The sequence below is a fragment of the Lipotes vexillifer genome, unplaced genomic scaffold (genome assembly GCF_000442215.2).
Source record: "Lipotes vexillifer unplaced genomic scaffold, Lipotes_vexillifer_v1.1 scaffold458, whole genome shotgun sequence".
NCBI classification, from domain to species: Eukaryota; Metazoa; Chordata; class Mammalia; order Artiodactyla; family Lipotidae; genus Lipotes; species Lipotes vexillifer.
In genome coordinates this window covers 529,174-549,247 of record NW_006783957.1, presented here as the reverse complement: position 1 = coordinate 549,247, position 20,074 = coordinate 529,174, and the positions used below count along the sequence as shown (strand labels likewise).

The window sequence follows — 20,074 nt, the reverse complement described above, 5'->3', positions numbered from 1 at the left end:
GACCCCGCCGCATGGCTGTGCTCCACGCACAGCACGGAAGACGGCTTCACGGAGGGACCCAGGGCGGAAGGTGCTGCCTCATGGGCAGAGCCCCTTAGGGGAGGCCTTGCTGAGCTGAGGACCCTCGGCAGCCGTGCAGATGGGCGGGGTGTCTGAGACCAGGGCAGAGGCCAGCAGTCGGGGCGAGTTTTGTCTTCTCCAAACCCAGGGCGGCGTGTGGCTGAAGTGCCGCGGGCGGGAGAGACGCACAGGCAGCGCTCACCAGGCAAACGGGGCGGGGCGGGCAGGGATCAGCCCCTGGGCGCGAGAGGCCGGGAAGGCGTGGCGGGGACGTGACTCGAGTCATCATTCCCGGGGACCGTGGCCGCCGTCTGGGGAACGGCCGAGCTGGGGAGGTGCAGGCAGGAGAGCCGGTGGGGCCAGAACCAGGGGCAGCGAAGGAGGATTTGAAGTGGAGGGACCCCTGAGGGGGGGGTGGGGGGGGGGGAAGGGGCTTCCGTCGAATGTCACCCACGTCTTGTCCTGACCTAGTGGGGGACGGTGACGCGGTCACAAGCGGGGGAGCAGAACTGCGGAGGGGAAGGTCCGGGGGACATGGAGTTCTGTTGGGACGTGTTAATAAGCCTGACGTGTGCAGCGGACCCACCTACACGGCCGAGGAGAGGGCGAGCGGGCGCTGTCACATCCGAGTGTGGAGGTCAGCGGCCAGACAGGGGCCGCGTGCCAGGAGGCGCTGGGGTCCCCGCGGGAGGGGACAGGAGAGGGGAACGGAGCGCCGGGCTCAGAGGCTGGCCACAGGGAGGGGGACAGGAGGGCTCTGGTCAGTGCGTGAGTGTGAGCCGCTCTGGGGCCTGGTCGGGGACGGCAGCAGGGGCAGGGGGCGGTCCCCAGGTCAGACGGCTTTAGCAGGACGCCAGGCCCCACCTCGGGCTCGTCCTCGGTGAGCGGGCGGAGGGGGCGCTCAGGAAAGAGGAGGATCAGGGAGCGGCGACCGCTGGCAGCGGGCAGATTCCCCTGGGACGGGCGAGGAGAGGGCCAGGGAGTCGTGGTGTCTGGGGAGACAGGGAGGCCCAGGAGGATGAAGGAACCGCGGCCGCCAGACGGAGGTCCGAGAGGTCAGAGTGCGGGGCCGGCCGCGGGTGTGTGGAGAGGCGGAGAGAGACCGAGGCGCCGCAGCTTCGAGGGGGAGGGGAGAGGTTGCCACGTCGGTGGATGACGGACCAGAGGGAAGAAAAATGGGAGGACGGGGTCTGGAGGCCCAGTCCGGTGGCGGGTCCTCAAGGGGGTGCGCTTCTGAAGGGAGGAGGGGAGGAAGGGACAGGGAGGGCTGAGAGGTCGGCTCCGGGGCACCCCAGACATGGGCGGTTGGGGACGGTGGAGGGGACCGAGCCTGGGAGGTTGTGATGGGCCTGCCGGGCGTGGGCTCTCAGGGGCCAGGCGGCGGGGCTGTCACCGTCACCGTCACCAGCTCCCAGCGCTGGCTCTCTCGTGATCTGAACCCTCGTCTACATCCCGGCACAGAGGCGGCACTGGGAGGCCTGGCGGCCTGGGGCGCTGCCCTTTCATCACGGGGCCTCCTCCTCCCGCTTCGCTTGCCCCAAGCAGCACCATCACCACCCTTAGAGGGGCGGCCCTCCCCCCGCGTCCCCCCCAGAGGGGCGGCCCTCCCCCCGCCGCCCCCCCACCACAGGCAGCACAGCACGGGGCGGGGGAGGGCAGGGGGCACGGGGTCTCTCCTCACTCACACCCTCCACCTGCAGGGACCCATTCCGTGTTTCATTGTTGAGAAATGAATTCTTACTTTTGAACATAACCCCGGTTTTAAACCATGTGACATCCCGTGTTTAAGAATCAAGATGCGTTTTGGATACATGTTTCTTAAGGACGGGGTAAGTTGTGTCCCTCTGAAGTCCGCAGAGACCGACCGGCACAGCCTCCCGAGGCCCGGGTATCCTCAGCATCACTAAGTGACACCTCGGGGCACAGCGTGTGCCACCTTCCCTTCTACAAAAGGCCGGATTCGCGGGTACCACGTTATCTGAGAGCAGAGAAGAATGGGAAGAAGGAAGTCGTCCCGCCACCGAGACACCTGCGTTCCTGGGCCCGCGAGCACTTACACGCTGTCCTTCAGAGAGGAGAGGTAGGACTCCGTGTCTGACGCAGGTATATCCCAGTCGAGTCCCGACAGGTAACGGTAGACGTAGGAGAAAGTCTCAAAGGGAATGCGCGCAGGCCCCCCCTCGGGGTCAGCAGTCAGGATCTCACACAGGAGCTTCATCGCAGTGTTCAATGACTGGAAACACCACAAACCAGGGAGAGAAACGGTTACTACCAGGATTCAATAAACTGAGAGGAAAGACAGCAGCAGAATAAACACCTGAGTACATTTTACAGACACTCTCTCAAAAGTATGTTCTCGGTGTGAATTAAGAACTAGGGGAGTTTATAATTGCCTTAAGAAAGAAAAAGAAAAGGGTTGATCGAGATGTATTGTAATTGGCCTGAAAAAAATTTGATTCCCAGATTTTATTTTATTTACTTATTTTTTTTTTAAATAGAGTTACTTATTTTACACTGTGTTGGGTCTTCGTTGCTGCATGCAGGCCTTCTCTAGTTGCGGCGAGCGGGGGCTACTCTTCATTGCAGTGCGCGGGCTTCTCATTGCGGAGCATGGGCTCTTGGCACGCGGGCTTCAGTAGTTGCGGCACATGGGCTTGGTAGTTGTGGCTCACGGGCTCTAGAGCGCAGGCTCATTACTTGTGGTGCACGGGCTTAGTTGCTCCGCGGCATGTGGGATCTTCCTGGACCAAGGATTGAACCCATGTCTCCTGCATTGGCAGGCGGATTCTCAACCACTGTGCCACCAGGGAAGCCCCCAGATTTTATTTTACGTTAAATGGGAATGACTCTTACAGCAGAAATTAACACAACACTGTAAATCAACTACACCTTAATAGAAAAAAAATCTAATGGGGAAAAAAATAAAAGAATTAAAAAAAAATTTTTTTAAATGGGAATGACTTGGGACATCCCTGGTGGCGCTAACATCGAGCAGCTGCCACTGTAGGGAGGACAGAGCTCAGACAGCAAGCCTAGGAGACAGACAAGAACCCTCCAGAGAAGCTCCCGTGGGAATGAATCTGGGCTGCACTCACAAGGAGAAACAGCAAGAAAAAACCAGTGGGATGGCTACAGAGGACAGTCCCCAGGGGAAAGGCGCAGGTTTAGGGAAAGTCGCACGCAGACCTGCTTGACCAGAACAGTGACTGTGGGGGAAGTACATCCCATGGCCTCAGGGACACGCAAAGGGCTGGAGCCAACTCTGTGTAAATTTTAAACAGCACATTCATTCTCTCTGTTTCTGTGGGTCAGGAGCCTCGGCACTGCTTCCCCGGGCCCTCTGTGAGGCTCCAGTCAGGTGGCAGCCAGGGTTTGGTTCTCATCCAGAGGCTCGACTGGTGAGGGATCCACTTGCAGCCGCCCTTAGGGAAGGGCAGAACTCACTCCCTGGGACTGTAGGACTGGAAGGGGGCTGGCCTCTTGCTGGCTGCTGGCCGGAGACCCCCCTGAGCTCTGAAAGGCTGCCTGCAGTTCCCGACACGGGGGTCTCCCTGAGGTCCTCTTACAACATGGCAGCTTGCTTCTTTGAGCGCCAGGAGCTGGACCAGGTTCTCATGGTCAATATCAGAGAAAAATCACCTGTGCTTCCGGCAGCAGGAGAGGAAAGGCAGGGGGACTGAAATGAGGTTCTTGCACAGAAGTTGCGAATGGCTGGCACCCTCCACGTCCCAGGGACCCTCTGAGAGCCTGACTTGGCATCTCATTTACTCGTTACGGTAACCTCATGAGATGAGGCCAAGGGGGCCCAGAGAGGCTGAGTAACTTGTCCCAGGTAAGCCAGCTGGGACGGGATGCAGGCAGCCAACCTGAGCTTGGCCGTGACCACCACATTCCACCACCACCGACAGTCACTGGGCTGGCTCGGGGAGCGAGTGACAGGGCTTACACGTGCCTGGATTCCAGGCATTCGGCTGGACCACAGGAGCACATCTCCCCCATCACCATCAGCTGGGACTCGGGGTGTCTGCAAAGCTACCAGTCATGCCCCACGCCGACCGACAGCCCTGCTGAGACAGAATGTACTGGAGCGGGGTTGGGGCAATGGCGCAGTCCTGACATTAGCCCAACTCTGCAGGCAGAACGATGCTCTAGTTAGAAAAATGACGGCATTCATTTCTCCAAGGAAAACTGCCCACGCCGGGCCCCCGAAAGGCTGTCCTGAGGGAGGACTTGGTGAAAACAAAATTGTGTATTTTACTGGCTCCTTGCTTGAAACGTCTCAGGGACGCATTGCTACATTAGATGCTGCTGTTTTAGCCCACACAGCGGAGGGCAGTCGTCGCGAGGGTGGGACCTGGGGCGGTGGGGGGAGGTAGCTGGCGAGGAGCCTGCACAGGAGCACTGGGTGACTGATGTTCCAGCACTTCCGAGGAAGAGCTATTTAAGGAAAAAACACATCAAAGTGTTCTGGCATCACTTCCCTCTGCAAAGGCGAGATGACATTACCAGTGTTGACGTTTCTGACAAAAAGATTTGCAACAATTTTTACACCCAAAAGGATTCATGAGGCACCTTGCCTGGTTTGGAGACTTTGTTTCCTACAACAGATTTCTCACTTCCAAGGGTTGTGAGCTGTCAGGCTACTGGCTCACCAGCCACAAGGACGGACCCCTCCCTGGCCAGCGCCCCCTTCTCCAACCGCCTGCCCATTATTCCCTGGTTGGAAATTCGTCCAGGAGGAGGTGGCTGCACTGTCTGCAGCCCAGCATGCACGCCTGAGCTGGATCTGAAATCCAAGTGGAGACGCGTGACAAACACGGGCGCTGCGGCCTCCTGAGCATCTCCAGCACCAGTTCCGTGGGTTTTTCCAGTTTCAGAATTACAGCTGCTCTCGTGACGACACCATGAGCCACCTCACAGCTCCCACCATGTCCCTTTTAGCTGCAGGAAAATAGCAATGTGGACAATATCCTGACTGACGCTTTGAACAGAGTCAGGACCGTGGGGGTCTCTCTCCTGCCCTGTGGCCTCAGTTCAGGGTCACACAGCGGCACTGATTTCAAATCTCAGTTTTAAAAAGCCTACGACACAGAATTAAAATGAAAAAGGAGAAGTAACAACTGACACTGCGGAAATACAAAGGATCATGAGAGATTACCACAAGCAACTCTATGCCAATAAAATGGACAACCTGGAAGACATGGAAAAATTCTTAGAAAAGCACAACCTTCCGAGACTGAACCAGGAAGAAAGAGAAAATATAAACAGACTAATCACAAGCGCTGAAATTGAAACTGTGATTAAAAATCTTCCAACAAACAAAAGCCCAGGACCAGATGGCTTCACAGGCATATTCTATCAAACGTTTAGAGAAGGGCTAACACCTATCCTCAAACTCTTCCAAAATATAGCAGAGAGAGAGAGACACTCCCAAACTCATTCTACGAGGCCACCATCACCCTGATACCAAAACCAGACAAAGATGTTACAAAAAAAGAAAACTACAGGCCAATATCACTGATGAACACTGATGCAAAAATCCTCAACAAAATACTAGCAAACAGACTCCAGCAGCACATTAAAAGGATCATACAACATGATCAAGTGGGGTTTACCCCAGGAATGCAAGGATTCTTCAATATACACAAATCAATCAATGTGATACACCATATTAACAAATTGAAGGAGAAAAACCATATGATCATCTCAATAGATGCAGAAAAAGCTTTCAACACCCATTTATGATAAAAACTCTCCAGAAAGGAGGTATAGAGGGAACTTACCTCAACATAATAAAGGCCTTTTATGGCAAACCCAGGGCCAACATCGTTCTCAATGGTGAAAAACTGAAACCATTTCCACTAAGATCGGGAACAAGACAAGGTTGCCCACTCTCACCACTATTACTCAATATAGTTTTGGAAGTTTTAGCCACGGCAATCAGAGAAGAAAAAGAAATAAAAGGAATCCAAATCAGAAAAGAAGAAGTAAAGCTGTCACTGTTTGCAGATGACATGATACTATACATAGAGAACCCTAAAGATGCTACCAGAAAACTACTAGAGCTAATCAGTGAATTTGGTAAAGTTGCAGGATACAAGATTAATGCACAGAAATCTCCTGCATTCCTATACACTAATGATGAAAAATCTGAAAGAGAAATTAAGGAAACACTCCCATTTACCACTGCAACAAAAAGAATAAAATACCTAGGAATAAACCTACCTAGGGAGACAAACGACCTGTATGCAGAAAACTATAAGACACCGATGAAAGAAATTAAAGATGATACAAACAGATGGAGAGATATACCATGTTCTTGGATTGGAAGAATCAACATTGTGAAAATGACTCTACTACCCAAAGCAATCTACAGATTCAGTGCAATCCCTATCAAACTACCACTGGCATTTTTCACAGAACTAGAACAAAAAATTTCACAACTTGCATGGAAACACAAAAGACCCCAAATAGCCAAAGCAATCGTGAGAAAGAAAAACAGACCTGGAGGAATCAGGCTCCCTGACTTCAAACTATGCTACAAAGCTACAGTAATCAAGACAGTATGGTACTGGCACAAAAGCAGAAATATAGATCGATGGAACAGGATAGAAAGCCCAGAGATAAACCCACGCACATATGGTCACCTTACCTTTGATAAAGGAGGCAAGAATATACAATGGAGAAAAGACAGCCTCTTCAATAATTGGTGCTGGGAAAACTGGACAGCTACATGTAAAAGAATGAAATTAGAACACTCCCTAACACCATACACAAAAATAAACTCAAAATGGATTAAACACCTAAATGTAAGGCCAGACGCTATAAAGCTCTCAGAGGAAAACACAGGCAGAACACTATGACATAAATCACAGCAAGATCCTTTTTGACCCACCTCCTAGAGAAATGGAAATAAAAACAAAAATAAACAAATGGGACCTAAGGAAACTTAAAAGCTTTTGCACAGCAAAGGAAACCATAAACAAGATGAAAAGACAGCCCTCAGAATGGGAGAAAATATTTGCAAATGAAGCAACTGACAAAGGATTAATCTCCAAAATATACAAGCAGCTCATGAGCTCAAAATCAAAAAAACAAAGAACCCAATCCAAAAATGGGCAGAAGACCTAAATAGACATTTTTCTAAAGATGACATACAGATTGCCAAGAAACACATGAAAGGACACTCAACATCACTAATCATTAGAGAAATGCAAATCAAAACTACAGTGAGGTATCACCTCACACCAGTCAGAATGGCCATCAACAAAAACTCTACAAACAATAAATGCTGGAGAGGGTGTGGAGAAAAGGGAACCCTCTTGCACTGTCAGTGGGAATGTAAACTGACCCAGCCACTATGGAAAACAGTATGGAGGTTCCTTAAAAAACTAAAAATAGAATTACCATGTGACCCAGCAATCCCACTACTGGGCATATACCCTGAGAAAACCATAGTTCAAAAAGAGTCATGTACCACAATGTTCATTGCAGCTCTATTTACAATAGCCAGGACATGGAAGCAACATGAGTGTCCATCGACAGATGAATGGATAAAGAAGATGTGGCACACATATACAATGGAATATTACTCGCCATAAAAAGAAACGAAATTGAGTTATTTGTAGTGAGGTGGATGGACCTAGAGACTGTCATACAGAGTGAAGTAAGTCAGAAAGAGAAAAACAAATACCATATGCTAACACATATATATGGAATCTGAAAAAAGAAAGGTTCTGAAGAACGTAGGGGCAGGACAGGAATAAAGACACAGACGTAGAGAATGGACTTGAGGATATGGGGAGGGGGAAGGGGGAAGCAGGGACAAAGTGAGAGAGTGGCATGGACATATATACACTACCAAATGTAAAATAGATAGCTAGTGGGAAGCAGCTGCATAGTACAGGGAGATCAGCTCGGTGCTTTGTGACCACCTAGAGGGGTGGGATAGGGAGGGTGGGAGGGAGACGCAAGATGAAGGATATATGGTGATATATGTATACGTATAGCTGATTCACTTTTGTTATACAGCAGAAACTAACACAACAATGTAAAGCAATTATACTCCAATCAAGATGTTAAAAAAAACAAAAACTAAAAAGCCTGCGACCCTTTTCGTTTCCTTATCCTCGCAGCTTTCCTAATTTACAACGTGGTCCTGGGGCTTATGGCCGGTGCCGGAGGGAGACACACATTCTCCGGCTGGCCAGACATGGTGCTGGAGTGAAGCCAGTCCCTCAGGCTTAAGGGACGGAGGGGCTACCAGGCCCGGCATCCGCCGACCCCACCCCCTCTTCCCCACAGAGGAGACGCTCAGCCTGGGGGGCAGTGAGCCTGGGGGCCCACGATCAGCTGCCTCGTCAGCAGAGGCAGTTCCTAAACGTGCCTGCGGCTGGACGCCCGCACTCACGTCAGGGCCACGTCTCTGCACTGGCCGCAGGGGTGGGCGTCTCAGAATGGGCTCGAGAGGCCCAGCGGGACCCTGAACAGGGGGCCCCGGGGAGAGTGGCCGGGAGCGAGCCGGGTTCTGCCTGTAGCGCACAGGGCATCTCTACGGGTCACAGACAGCGGACCCAACGGGCGGAGTGGACGCCCTGGAGTGGACGGGCAGCAGGAGTCGCTGTGGCGCGTGCAGGCAGAGCGACCAGACTGCAGCTGGGCGCGGGTGCGGGTCTGAGATCTCCAGAGCCAGAGCTGTTGGGAGGCTGACACAAAGATTTCTGGGGTGCGGATCTTGTGAGGATATAAAACGGTATCAGTGGGAAGGCCCAGGAGTTGTTACTCTCTGACACGGTATCCCAGCCTGAGGGTGGCGCACTCCCTGGGCTACAGGGGCATCCTCAGGGGCCTCTCCATCCCCCGCACCTACCGGTAGCGGCATCTCCGGAGCCCATGGTCTGAGTCCAGATCCTGCCCGACCCCCTCCACCTGCGGCGCCGAGCCTCTGGCCACAGCTCGCTAGCCTGCGATTCGGAGAACAGGACTCTCCTCCAAGGGCTGCTGGGAGGACTAAAGAGAAAACAAAGGGCTCCGAACATTCCCGCACCTGGTAAGAACCCTAGAAACGCTGGCCGTTCGTAAGCAGTACGTTCTGATGGGAAATTACGTGACACGCCCATATGCTGGCAGCTGTACACATGGAGGGATGCTCTCGTGAATGAAGTGCAAAGGCTTTTCAAACCCGAACCAGAGGCAGGTGGATAGTTTGTCATTACAGGCTTTGTCAGTCGTGTGTGGGTGCAATGGGGACTTGGGCCACAAGTTTTTACATTACAAAAAAGATGTCCATACTTAAAAAAACAGATGAAAAATGTTGATCCACCTCTTTAACGCTTAGGATCCCTGATGGGGCTGCAGAAACCTAAGGTGAAGGTCACAACACAGACTTGTCTTCGCTTCGCCCTGCAAGGGAGAGGTGCCCCCAGACACGGCCAGCCCCCGACGCTCCCCCACCCTGTCTGAAGCTTCGAAGTGAGAACCAGAGCAGCGCTCGGGGCTTCAAGGATGTACCAGATGTCCCTCCACGGGCAGGGGGTGTCGGGAGGCCCGGCACTCATGGCGAGGCCCACACAAAGCCACACTGACAGACGTCCGTGGAAGGAACGAAGGGTGAACGACGCGTGTGGCTCACACATCTGAGGTTCCAGTCTTTGCAGAGAACTCGGTTTATCTGACTAGAGTGGCTCCGAAGAGCAACTGAAGAGCCACAAGCCGTGAGACGCTGTGGTTTGAACGGGGCAGCAGGAGTCGCTACGACACGTTCAGGCAGAGTGACCAGCGTCCAATTTCACAGCAGTCCTGTGTGCGACGAGGTGGACAGCAGTGACCCACGAGAGATTCCTCCTCACCTCACTTCACTTCTTCATCTGCTCCTTTTTGAAGGTTTTCTTTATTAAGCATAAAGACAAATGCTAAGATGCCAAACTAGATGGAGAAGCATCTCCCAGAAGTCACAGCACTGTGCTCCGGGGGCATCTCCAAGCTACCCCGCCAATGCGCGCACCCGGTGCATCAACGAAACAAGTGTCGCCTTGGGCCTGGCTCCTCCTGGCCCCCGTGGACCCAGAGCATGGCTGTTAGCCCTGCACTTGGGGTACGGGGGGTGGGCAGGCCAGGGCAGAGGTGGCACCTCAGGCTGCGAACTTCGCCTGGATATGAAAGTATGAAAGGTTCCCCGCTTTCCACAGTGAGAAGGGGGCCACTGGCACCAGGAGAGAGTCAAAGGCCAACAGCAAAGACTCCTGGAAGAGGTGGCTTCCTCAGGGGACAGGGCAGGGTCCCACGCTGGCTGAGGGGGATAAGTGACACGTTATAGGAAGAATAGAGAAGCGTGTGTGTGCTGTTTCCCTGTCCCTTCCCCAGTAGTCACTTCAGAAAGGAAGCTCCATCCTTAACAAATGTCTCCATCTAGTGTCACACCCCACACACGGTAAGAGGTCTTATCTTGCAAAACAGGCTTGGTTTGGTTTGAAATCTAATGGCTGATTCTCCTGATTAGGGAGGTAGAAATTACAAAGATGGATCCCCAAATATGAAATAGTCTAATTTCTCATCATTATAAAAATCTAAATTTCACAAATAAGTTTAGAGGAGCAAATCATAAAATCAAATATTAGTTATTAATTTTATATTATTAAAATCTTGCTTCCAGAGTTCCAGATGAACAAAGCAACATAAAATTTCCTCCAACAGGGCTTCCCTGGTGGCACAGTGGTTGAGAATCTGCCTGCCAGTGCAGGGGACACAGGTTCAAGCCCTGGCCCGGGAACGTCCCACATGCTGCAGAGCAACTAAGCCTGTGCATCACAACTACTGAGCCCGTGAGCCATAACTACTGAGTCTGCGTGCCACAACTACTGAAGCCTGCGCACCTACAGCCCATGCTCCGCAACAAGAGAAGCCACCGCCATGAGAAGCCCGCGTACCACAACGAAGAGTAGCCCCCGCTTGCTGCAACTAGAGAAAGCCGGCGCGCAGCAACGAAGACCCAATGCAGCCAAAAATAAATAAAAAATAAATTTATTTTTAAAAAAATTTTCTCCAATGAAACTCCACTGGGATTCTCCCTGGTGGCCTCTGAGCCTAGAGGAGGGAACTTGGTCTGAGGTGTCCAGCCCAGGGCTGACCGCTCTATGGCTGACCGGAAACACCGCCCGTGGGCAGGTACACAGCAAAAGGGAGCGACCAGCCTAACACCCGACTTCACTGGGGTTTCAGAGGTTCTCGCTGGGACCACTAACAGAACCAGTAAATTGCACTATATTCACACAGCAGAGGAGATGAATGAACCACAGCGTCCGTAATGATACAGATGAATAAAGAGAAATCTACTTGGGAATGAAAAAAAGTTCCAGAAGATTAGTAACAACATAAAGTTAAAACCAACTAAAATTAAATGATGTATTTCTTGGGGTCCATATGGGATCAATGGGAAGCATGAGATCAGGGGAGCTGATGCTTCAGGTGTGGGCGGCAGGGGGACGGGTTGGAGGTTAGTTGTAGGCGGTTAGTTGTGTTAGTGGTCACGCGAGGTAGTGTTACATAAAGTAATTCTTAAAAGTTAAAACAGAATTAAGGAGGCTGATGCGTGGACCCGAGATGAGGGCACCCCATGAAGTGAGGACTAAGAGTTAGCCAGTTACGTGCTCTGGGGTCCAAAGACTGAAGGGAGAGGGTCGCAAACTTTGCTCGTCTCTGCAGTAAAGGGAGCTAGCTCTCTTTTCTCAACCCCTTCCTTCACAAACTTAAAGTGGTAACTTTCCCTGCACTTGACCCCTGTGTCTCACAGGGTGACTCAAATACTAAGGCTAAAGAGAGATTCTAGACTTCCACCCCCTCCCTACCACACCCACCTCCCTTAAGGAACGTATGTGTCTTCATTCCTTTTTCTTCTTTGTCTTCTTTTTTTTTTTTTGGCCACCTGGCTTGTGGGATGATCATAGCTCCCCAACCAGGGATCAAACCACGCACCCTGCAGTGGAAGCGCAGAGTCTTAACCACTGGACCACCAGGGAATTCCCTGTGTCTTCATTCCTAAGTTGTATGAGTTATACTTTTTAACATCAGCAAGGTATCTACTGTATTAGTTACGAATAACAGATTTTAACTAAAATAGAAAATAATTTTATGCCTCTTTGCACAGATGAGGGCAATATATTATCATTTACCAAGTGACATGTAGTTTAATAAAAGTCACTGATGCAGTCTCTTCTAAAAACTAAACACATTTTAACAGTATCTATATGGTTTGTCTACTGTTAACATCTTTTAAATTGAGGCATTCATAAGTACTTAACTTCTGTAAACTAAAGTAACTATAAGCCTAAAATACAATAAACATCTGAAAAAAATTGCCTTTCTAAGACAAGATTACTAAAGTAATGAAAGTGTTCCTTCAGTTACTGAAACACCTAAATTATTTTTAAGCCAGGCCTATGATCACACAGAATTATTAATATGCTATTTATAGGTACATACCCCACCAAGCATGCTGCATCCAAGCGCTAAAAATTTTATCCCCTCGATTTTGTTTTCGCAAGGATCCAACTGCAAGAGAGCTCTGAAGTTTTCTACTGGCAGGCACAGATTTTTCCATTTCTGCTCAAGATCTGCTAATTCCACATATTCCTTGTGGCTACACTGTTTAGAAAACACAGCATGACACAATCTACGTTAAGTTTAAAAGCCCCAAGAAGTAATATAACGCTCTTGAAGACTTAAACAGAGCACCCATCCCCTTTCAAAGATGAACTCTGAATTCACTGCACCATTAGCCCTGGGGAGGGGAGGGGGGGATTTGTGTGTCTGGGGACAGGGGATGCACAGGCAGAGAAGGGGGCTGGGAACTAGAGACTGGCAACAAGTTACTTCTCAAGAGAAAAAAGGACTGGGAAACAAACATGGCATAATGTTATGACTTAATAACATGGGCACACAGACATGGCGTACATGATTCTCTACTGTCTGCCTGAAATACTTCACAATACAAATAAACCTTCAATAAATCAAATAAAATCCAACCCTGAAACATGCTAACAGTTAAATGGGGTAAATCTCAACACTGAAAATAAATTTATTCCTTCTACTCTTTTAGACAACTTTATGAAAATTGGTAACTCCTGTGATCTGCTAGCAATATTCTGAGTGAAAGAGGTTTGAGCAACTTTAGCATGTCTTTTCCCAAACTACCCCTTGCAGTGGTTATTCGTTTTCCCTTAAACTAGACATGGGAAAATCTAGAAAAACTAGAAATGGGAAAATCTCGTTTCCAGAAGTCATCGCACCCCAAACAGGAACACAGGACTTCGAGATGTATAATGGGGACGAGTCGCTTTAACACTCAGGGTTATACCACTGATGTTGTTTTTAGCAACACAGCCCAATCATTCAGATAAAATACACTTTCTATGAACTTTCCAAGTGAGATGGTGGGTCTCGAGGGCTCTCAGGAGGGCAGGAAGACAGACACCAGAGAGCAATCTGTCTTTCAGATGAAAAGGTGGCGGATTATCACGTTAGCATAGTTTTTTATAAACACATATTTCAAGAAGGATCTTGCAACTCCCATGTCTAAAATTTCATATTTTCAGGTATTTTTCTTAGTCTAGCAGCCTCTTGCATCTTAATTCGGTATTTAAAAGAAATTATATTTCTATATAATCATGAATTTGGGTTCTTTAAACCAGAGAAAGGCCCTGAATCCAAGATTCCTTCTTTGAATAAACCTTGAAGGTTTACTGCAGGGAAGGCGGGGCTTGGATGGAGCTTTCTGCGGCGTTTTATCTCAGGTTCAGCTGACTGATAGCAAACTCTTATACCTGCTTGTGCAAAACTTTAAGGAGTCCTTGAGTCAGGCCTGTGTCTGTTTTCTGAGTGGCCATGGGCATCTCGATTCTGTCTTTTACAGGAAGTGGATCTCCTCTTGACAAAGCTGAAAAATATCTAACAACGACAGACATCTCTGAAGGCTCGTCAGCACACAACCAGCCCCTGTATTCACGTACTTCTGTCAATGAACCCAGAGGGCAACAGTGACGAGGGAGGACAGTGTTGGGTGCCCTGGCCCAGCTCCTGTCCGGGCTCCTCCACTCAGCTCTCCGACTTCACCTCCACCCATGCCTCAGTTTCTCTGTCTGCACCGCATGGACAATGGCAGCCCTGGTCTCAGGGCCCCGGTAACAGGTGCTACACTTATCCAGCGAACGTCATCAGAGTCCTGAGGCTGCCAGGGGAGGTGGAGGTCGGGGCCCCGCATGACCCGAGTGCAAGGTCATGGTCCGTCACGCCACTTTGACAGTTGGGGGGCTTGGCCTTGCTTTTTGAGGGGCTTGATTTCAAGCATCTCTGCGCCTATTCAGCTCTAAGGCACCCGGAGCAGGGAAATCACTGTTTGGCTAAGTCAGGTGCGGACCTCCCCCTACCCTTCACTTTTCCTGCCTGTTTTTTTTTGTTTGTTTGTTTTTAGTATTTTTTTTCCTTAACTGTTCCTTTCTGGGACACGGATATTACTGCTTAAATTGGGAATAACCTGGGGCACAGAGACAGTTTGGGGCAACAAGTCAGGAGGGGGTGTACACCTGGGCTCTGGCTGGAGGGGGGCAGGGTGCCAGACAGGGTCCTTCTGTGAAACTCACTCCCCTTTGGGCACGTGTCAGCCGGGGCCGGCAGCTGAAGCCACATCATTTGCTGCCCCCATGACTTTACCTCCATCAAAGAAATGACATATCCAGGAAAACAAAACACTAAATCATCCAGGGCCACAGGTAATAATTTAAAAGATATGAGTAGGGCTTCCCTGGTGGCGCAGTGGTTGAGAGTCTGCCTGCCGATGCAGCAGACACGGGTTCGTGCCCCGGTCTGGGAAGATCCCACATGCCGCGGAGCGGCTGGGCCCGTGAGCCATGGCTGCTGAGCCTGCGTGTCTGGAGCCTGTGCTCCGCAACGGGAGAGGCCACAGCAGTGAGAGGCCCGAGTACCGAAAAAAAAATAAAAATAAAAGATATGAGTAATGATGGTTACCAAAGGGGAAATGGCGGGTGGGGAGATAAACTAGGAGCTTGGGATTAACATACACACTACTCTATGTAAAACAGATAACCAACAAGGACCTACTGTAGAGCACAGGGAACTCTGCTCAATATTCTGTAATAACCTATATGGGTAAAGAATATGAAAAAGAATGGATAGATGTATACGTTGAACTGAATCACTTTGCTGTAGAGCCGAAACTAACACAACACTGTAAATCAGTTCTACTCCAATAAAATTTTAAAAAAAGATATGAGTAAATAGAGACATCTCTGATATAACAAAATGTAGACAAATAGGTGTTTGTTAGGTTAACAGAAATTTTATATCTCATTCCCTTCTTCTCTCTCCACCCCTCAAATTCGACTTTGTTTTCATGCTTTTAGGACAAGTCCAGTCATATTTCGTGAATTTCATAGTCTGAGAGAAAGCTAAAAGGCAGGCAGTTAGACAAACGTGGACCTGAAGACCTACAGGGCCAGGTTGGGGGGGTGCTTCGCTTTGCCATGTTCCTAATTAGGGTTTTCAACGATTTCGCGGACTTTACTCCTCACCACGCGTCAAACCAATCACCAGGCTCGGCCCAGCCTCTAGTGCAGCGCCTCTTCCCCAGGAAGGCACTGGCAGCGTCTGGAGACACTTCTGGTTGCCACAAGTTGGGGTGGATGGTGCTTCTGGCACCTGGTGGGGGCAGGTCAGCAGGCCGCCAAGGACCCTCTAATCCACAGGACAGCCCCACGCCCCCCAAAGCGATGTCACTCCAAAGCAGCCATAGAGCCGAGGTGGAGGAAGCCTGCCTGAGTGGCCAGGCCAACTTGCGTCACATGCCCTCAAGTATAAGGCGCACGTGAGCACAAGCCTTCAGGACTCAATGACATAATCATGTACAGCCAATTAGCCGCTGCGTCGTGGCAGAGGCTGGGGGTGAGGCTCGTCTGAGAAGAACCCTCCCCTGAATGCGTGCTGGAACCTTCTTTCACAGCAGTCACTTCCAGACGCACCCTGGCTTTCTGCTTTGCTTTCCGCTGCTTTTCCCTTCCTGTCGTGGCCCTCGTGTTATACGCTGTTTCCTCTTCTGCCTTGTCTTAACCCCAATCGCTACGAAATCTTTCAAAGACCAATTCACCCTCTTCTGGACGACATCTCTCCCTAACAGATTCTGTTCTGAGAGAGTTGGGATGCATGACTAATGCTTGCTTTTTCTCCTAAACTCCAAAACAGCTCTTAAGAGTAATTAGCTGCACGGAACATTCAGAAATTTCTCGATTAAGCCTTTTAAATTAAAGTGAAGCTTAAAATAGTTGTCTCTAAAGTGTTACCAAATATAATGTTCCAAGAAAAAAAAAAGATTAAGTCTTGGAATGTTTGGTAGAGAACAAATAAACTCTTATGAATCAGTTGTATCTCTTATTTAGGCTTGAATAATGGTTAATACTAGAGGCCACAATTTTGGGCAAGAACCTTGAGAGAGTCTTTCAGAAGCAATAGACAGAAGCATTTGTCAGAAGGCAAAGTGCTGGATTAACCAGTAGCCTCCGGTGGCAGGTGCAGTAAGGGCCCCAAAGATATCCTCGTCCTAATCCTGGAAGCTGTGGATCTTCTTTTACACGGTAACAGGGAGTCTACAGATATTGAGTGAGGATTTTTTTTTTGGCGGTACGCAGGCCTCTCACTGTTGTGGCCTCTCCCGCTGCAGAGCACAGGCTCCAGACACGCAGGCTCATCGGCCATGGCTCATGGGCCCAGCCGCTCCATGGCATGTGGGATCTTCCCGGACCGGGACACGAACCCATGTCCCCTGCATCAGCAGGGGGACTCTCAACCACTGCGCCACCAGGGAAGCCCGAGTGAGGATTTTGAGATGGGAAAATCATCCTGGATTATCAGGATGGTTCCTAAATGCAATCACAAGTGTCCCTAGAAGAGGGAGGCAGAGGTAGATGTGAGGATGCCACAGTACTGGCGATGGAGGTATGCCAGGAGCCAAACAATGCAAGGAATGCAGCTCTAGAAGCTGGAAAAGGCAAGGGGAGGGATCAGACTCTCCCTAGAACCTCCAGAGAGAGCAAAGTCCCACCAATATCTTGACTGTAGCCTGGGGAAACTGATTTTGGACTTTTGGCTTCCAGAACTGTAAGAGAATAAACGTTTCTTGTTTTAAGCCAACATGTTTGGTGGTTATCTGTTAACAGCAGTCATAGGAAACTAATTCACTTTGGTCACACGGTTTAGGGAAGGTCAGCAAAATTTGACAGGCTAGTTACTAAAAAATATTAAGTTAAATTTATACTGATTCTTGGGACCACAAAATTGAGTTTCCGAGTCTGAATTTGTTTACTGAAAAAGGACAAAGAGCCTTCCTATAAAATCAACAGGGTTTATTTTAATGGTTCTAAGGTCTGTTGAGTTGTGACTTTTAAAGTATTAATGTCTGTTCCTGGAAATGGTTAGAATGTTTGCTGCAAGAAACTGCGAAGACTCATGTGTTGTGAACTAAGCTGGGCAGAGTTTGACCTTATAGCAGCCTTGGGATGGTTACCCCAACGTGAACCAGCCCTTCTGGTTCCAGGTTCCTAATACTGGAGGATTCTCTGAAGACAAGGAACATAATCATAAGATTCCTCCTTGTAAAAATCATTTCACAAATAAAGAAACTGTGATAGTTTGACTTTGTAACACAATGCAGAAACTTTTTACCCAGTGTAACTGCTTTATAAATTTTAGTCTACCTGCATAAACACCACTCTCCAACAATGGAGCTGTCATTGCTTTGTAGATAAATGAGCACTTTGCAGTAATTTCTGGTCTCGTGGTCAATAAACCATGATGTTTCCTAGATGATACTTCGGTGTAGATACCACCAATGCTAAAGTGAAAGTTTTGCCGGTACCCTAAGTGTCCCGAGCGTTGGACCACTGGTCCAGGAAGGAGGATTCACACGGGGACGGGCCGGCTCTCCCAGGAGCTGGCCCTGGGGCGCTTACCCCGCGGACCACTGCAGCACGTCGGCCGGCTGGGTGCGGATCGCAGCCTTGGTGAACTGCTTCAGGATGTCCGGCAGTTCCGGGGGAATGTGGATCTGCTGCGCGCAGAACATGGTGTCGGGAAGAGGCATCGCTCTCCGCAGGCCAGGACCAAGCTGGGAAGAATCAAGGTGTGCTGCGGAGCGAGAAAGGGAGGGTTGGTAAGCCTGGGGTGCGGGGGAGACGCGACGGCCACAGGGCTCAGGGCCCGGGGTCCCGGGTCCGGAGTTTGGAGCCTGGGGGAGGACGGGGGTCTGGGGCGGGACCGAGGTCCAGGATCCCGAACCAGGTCGGGGTTCCGGGTTTGAACTGGGCGAGGCCTGGCCGCCCGCCTTTCCCCGGGTTTGAGGTGGGGCCGGGGCCAGGGCCCGGCCAGAATCCTAGGTTTGGGGGCGGGCCGAGAAGCCGACTTCGTGAGGCGCGGACGACCGACGAGGGCTCTTACCCGCTCCTCCTCGGGTTCCTCGTAAAATGAGGACCGACCGCCAGTTCTAGCAACAGCCGCGACGCGGCAAATGGAGCGCAAGCCGCCACTACTGCGAGAAGCCGACTTCGTGAGGCGCGGACGACCGACGAGGGCTCTTACCCGCTCCTCCTCGGGTTCCTCGTAAAATGAGGACCGACCGCCAGTTCTAGCAACAGCCGCGACGCGGCAAATGGAGCGCAAGCCGCCACTACTGCTTCGCAGCGGTATCCAGGCAACCGAGACACGCGCGGGCCCTGCCCCTCTGGCGTCGCGCACGCGCACAGGCCCCGAGCCGAAGCCAGCCTCAGGCCGGTGCAGGAGGCGGGGGCGGAACGCTCCTGAGCAGTGTGGCTTCGGCGCCCCCTCCGGTTTAACAGATAGCTCACAGCTGCACGAGCGGAACATTTCCCTTAGGAAAGGGCCTTTTGATAGATTTCCCACTGCCAAATGTGAGCGGCGAATTCACAAAGGACCGCCCCCCCCCCCGCTTTCCTTTGCAAGGCCTCCGTGAAGCTCTGGAGCGAGATGCCTCGTAGACTCCAAGGTAGGAAGCCATTAAAGTCCTGGAGGCTGGTGTGTGCGCGCAGCACGGGCCTCCCTGAAGGAATCTGGCCCCTGCCTTCCCAGACTGACGTGTCTGTCCTAGACGTGTCTGACCTCGACGCCTTCGCAAGAGCTGTTCCCGTGGCCCAATCGGCATCACTTAGTGAACTCATTGGCAGTTCAAAAGCCACTTAAGAGTTTAGACAGTGGGCAGTTTCCAGCTAAAAGAAGATTCTATTTAACTTGTTTTCCTAAGTAAGATAGGACGGTTGAGCCAATCTCATCGGGTCTAGGAGAAAGTAAGCTACCTTTTCCGATACAAGAGTTTTGGGTCCAGGGGTAGGAGAAACTGTTCCATTCTGGTGGATGCTGACCAGGACAGCGTACAAGGTGTGAATCCTACCTAGTTTAGGGGTCTCCTGGCTGGCTGCTGCAGCTGCCCTTAACACCCACAATGAATGAAACAGGCCCTGAGACCCACCTCCCCTTGCTCACCTCTTGACACGAAGGTGAAGAACTAGAATGAGCTGTCTCCAGGAGGGGCCAGTGACAAGCCCTCCTTCCTTCCCTAGAGGTATCAATCCCCAAACACAACTTCTCTACTGGGCAACTTACCTACCAAATGAAGACACACACGTTTCCAAGTTCACAGCATTAGCAAAACTGAAAATAGGCACTATTTAATGTTGATGACGATATGGGAAAACGAGGAATCTCATACACTGATGAGAGGAGTGTTAATTATTACATATGGGGGCAATTTGGCGCTTTAAATGTGTTTGATTTAGCAGTCTTACTTCTAGGAATTTATCCTACAGAAATACTAGTAAAGTAATATGGACAAAAATGTTTACTATAGCATGTAATAAAATGGGTTAACCAATTGCCTTTCAGAAAACTTAAATCATAATCTTATCCACACAATGGAATACAATACAGTTAAAAGTTTTAAATG

General features: G+C 50.3%; 1 protein-coding gene across 1 annotated transcript in view; it reads right to left on the bottom strand.

Annotated features, from left to right (window-relative positions):
* Window positions 1-18,202, bottom strand: part of ROPN1L (rhophilin associated tail protein 1 like) — a 19,864-nt gene extending 1,662 nt beyond the window's left edge. The window contains 4 exon segments of the mRNA XM_007456443.1: window positions 2,118-2,293; window positions 12,538-12,699; window positions 13,878-14,001; window positions 18,072-18,202. Coding sequence (XP_007456505.1) covers window positions 2,118-2,293; window positions 12,538-12,699; window positions 13,878-14,001; window positions 18,072-18,202 — 593 coding nt within the window.
* Window positions 18,203-20,074: the final 1,872 nt, after the last annotated feature.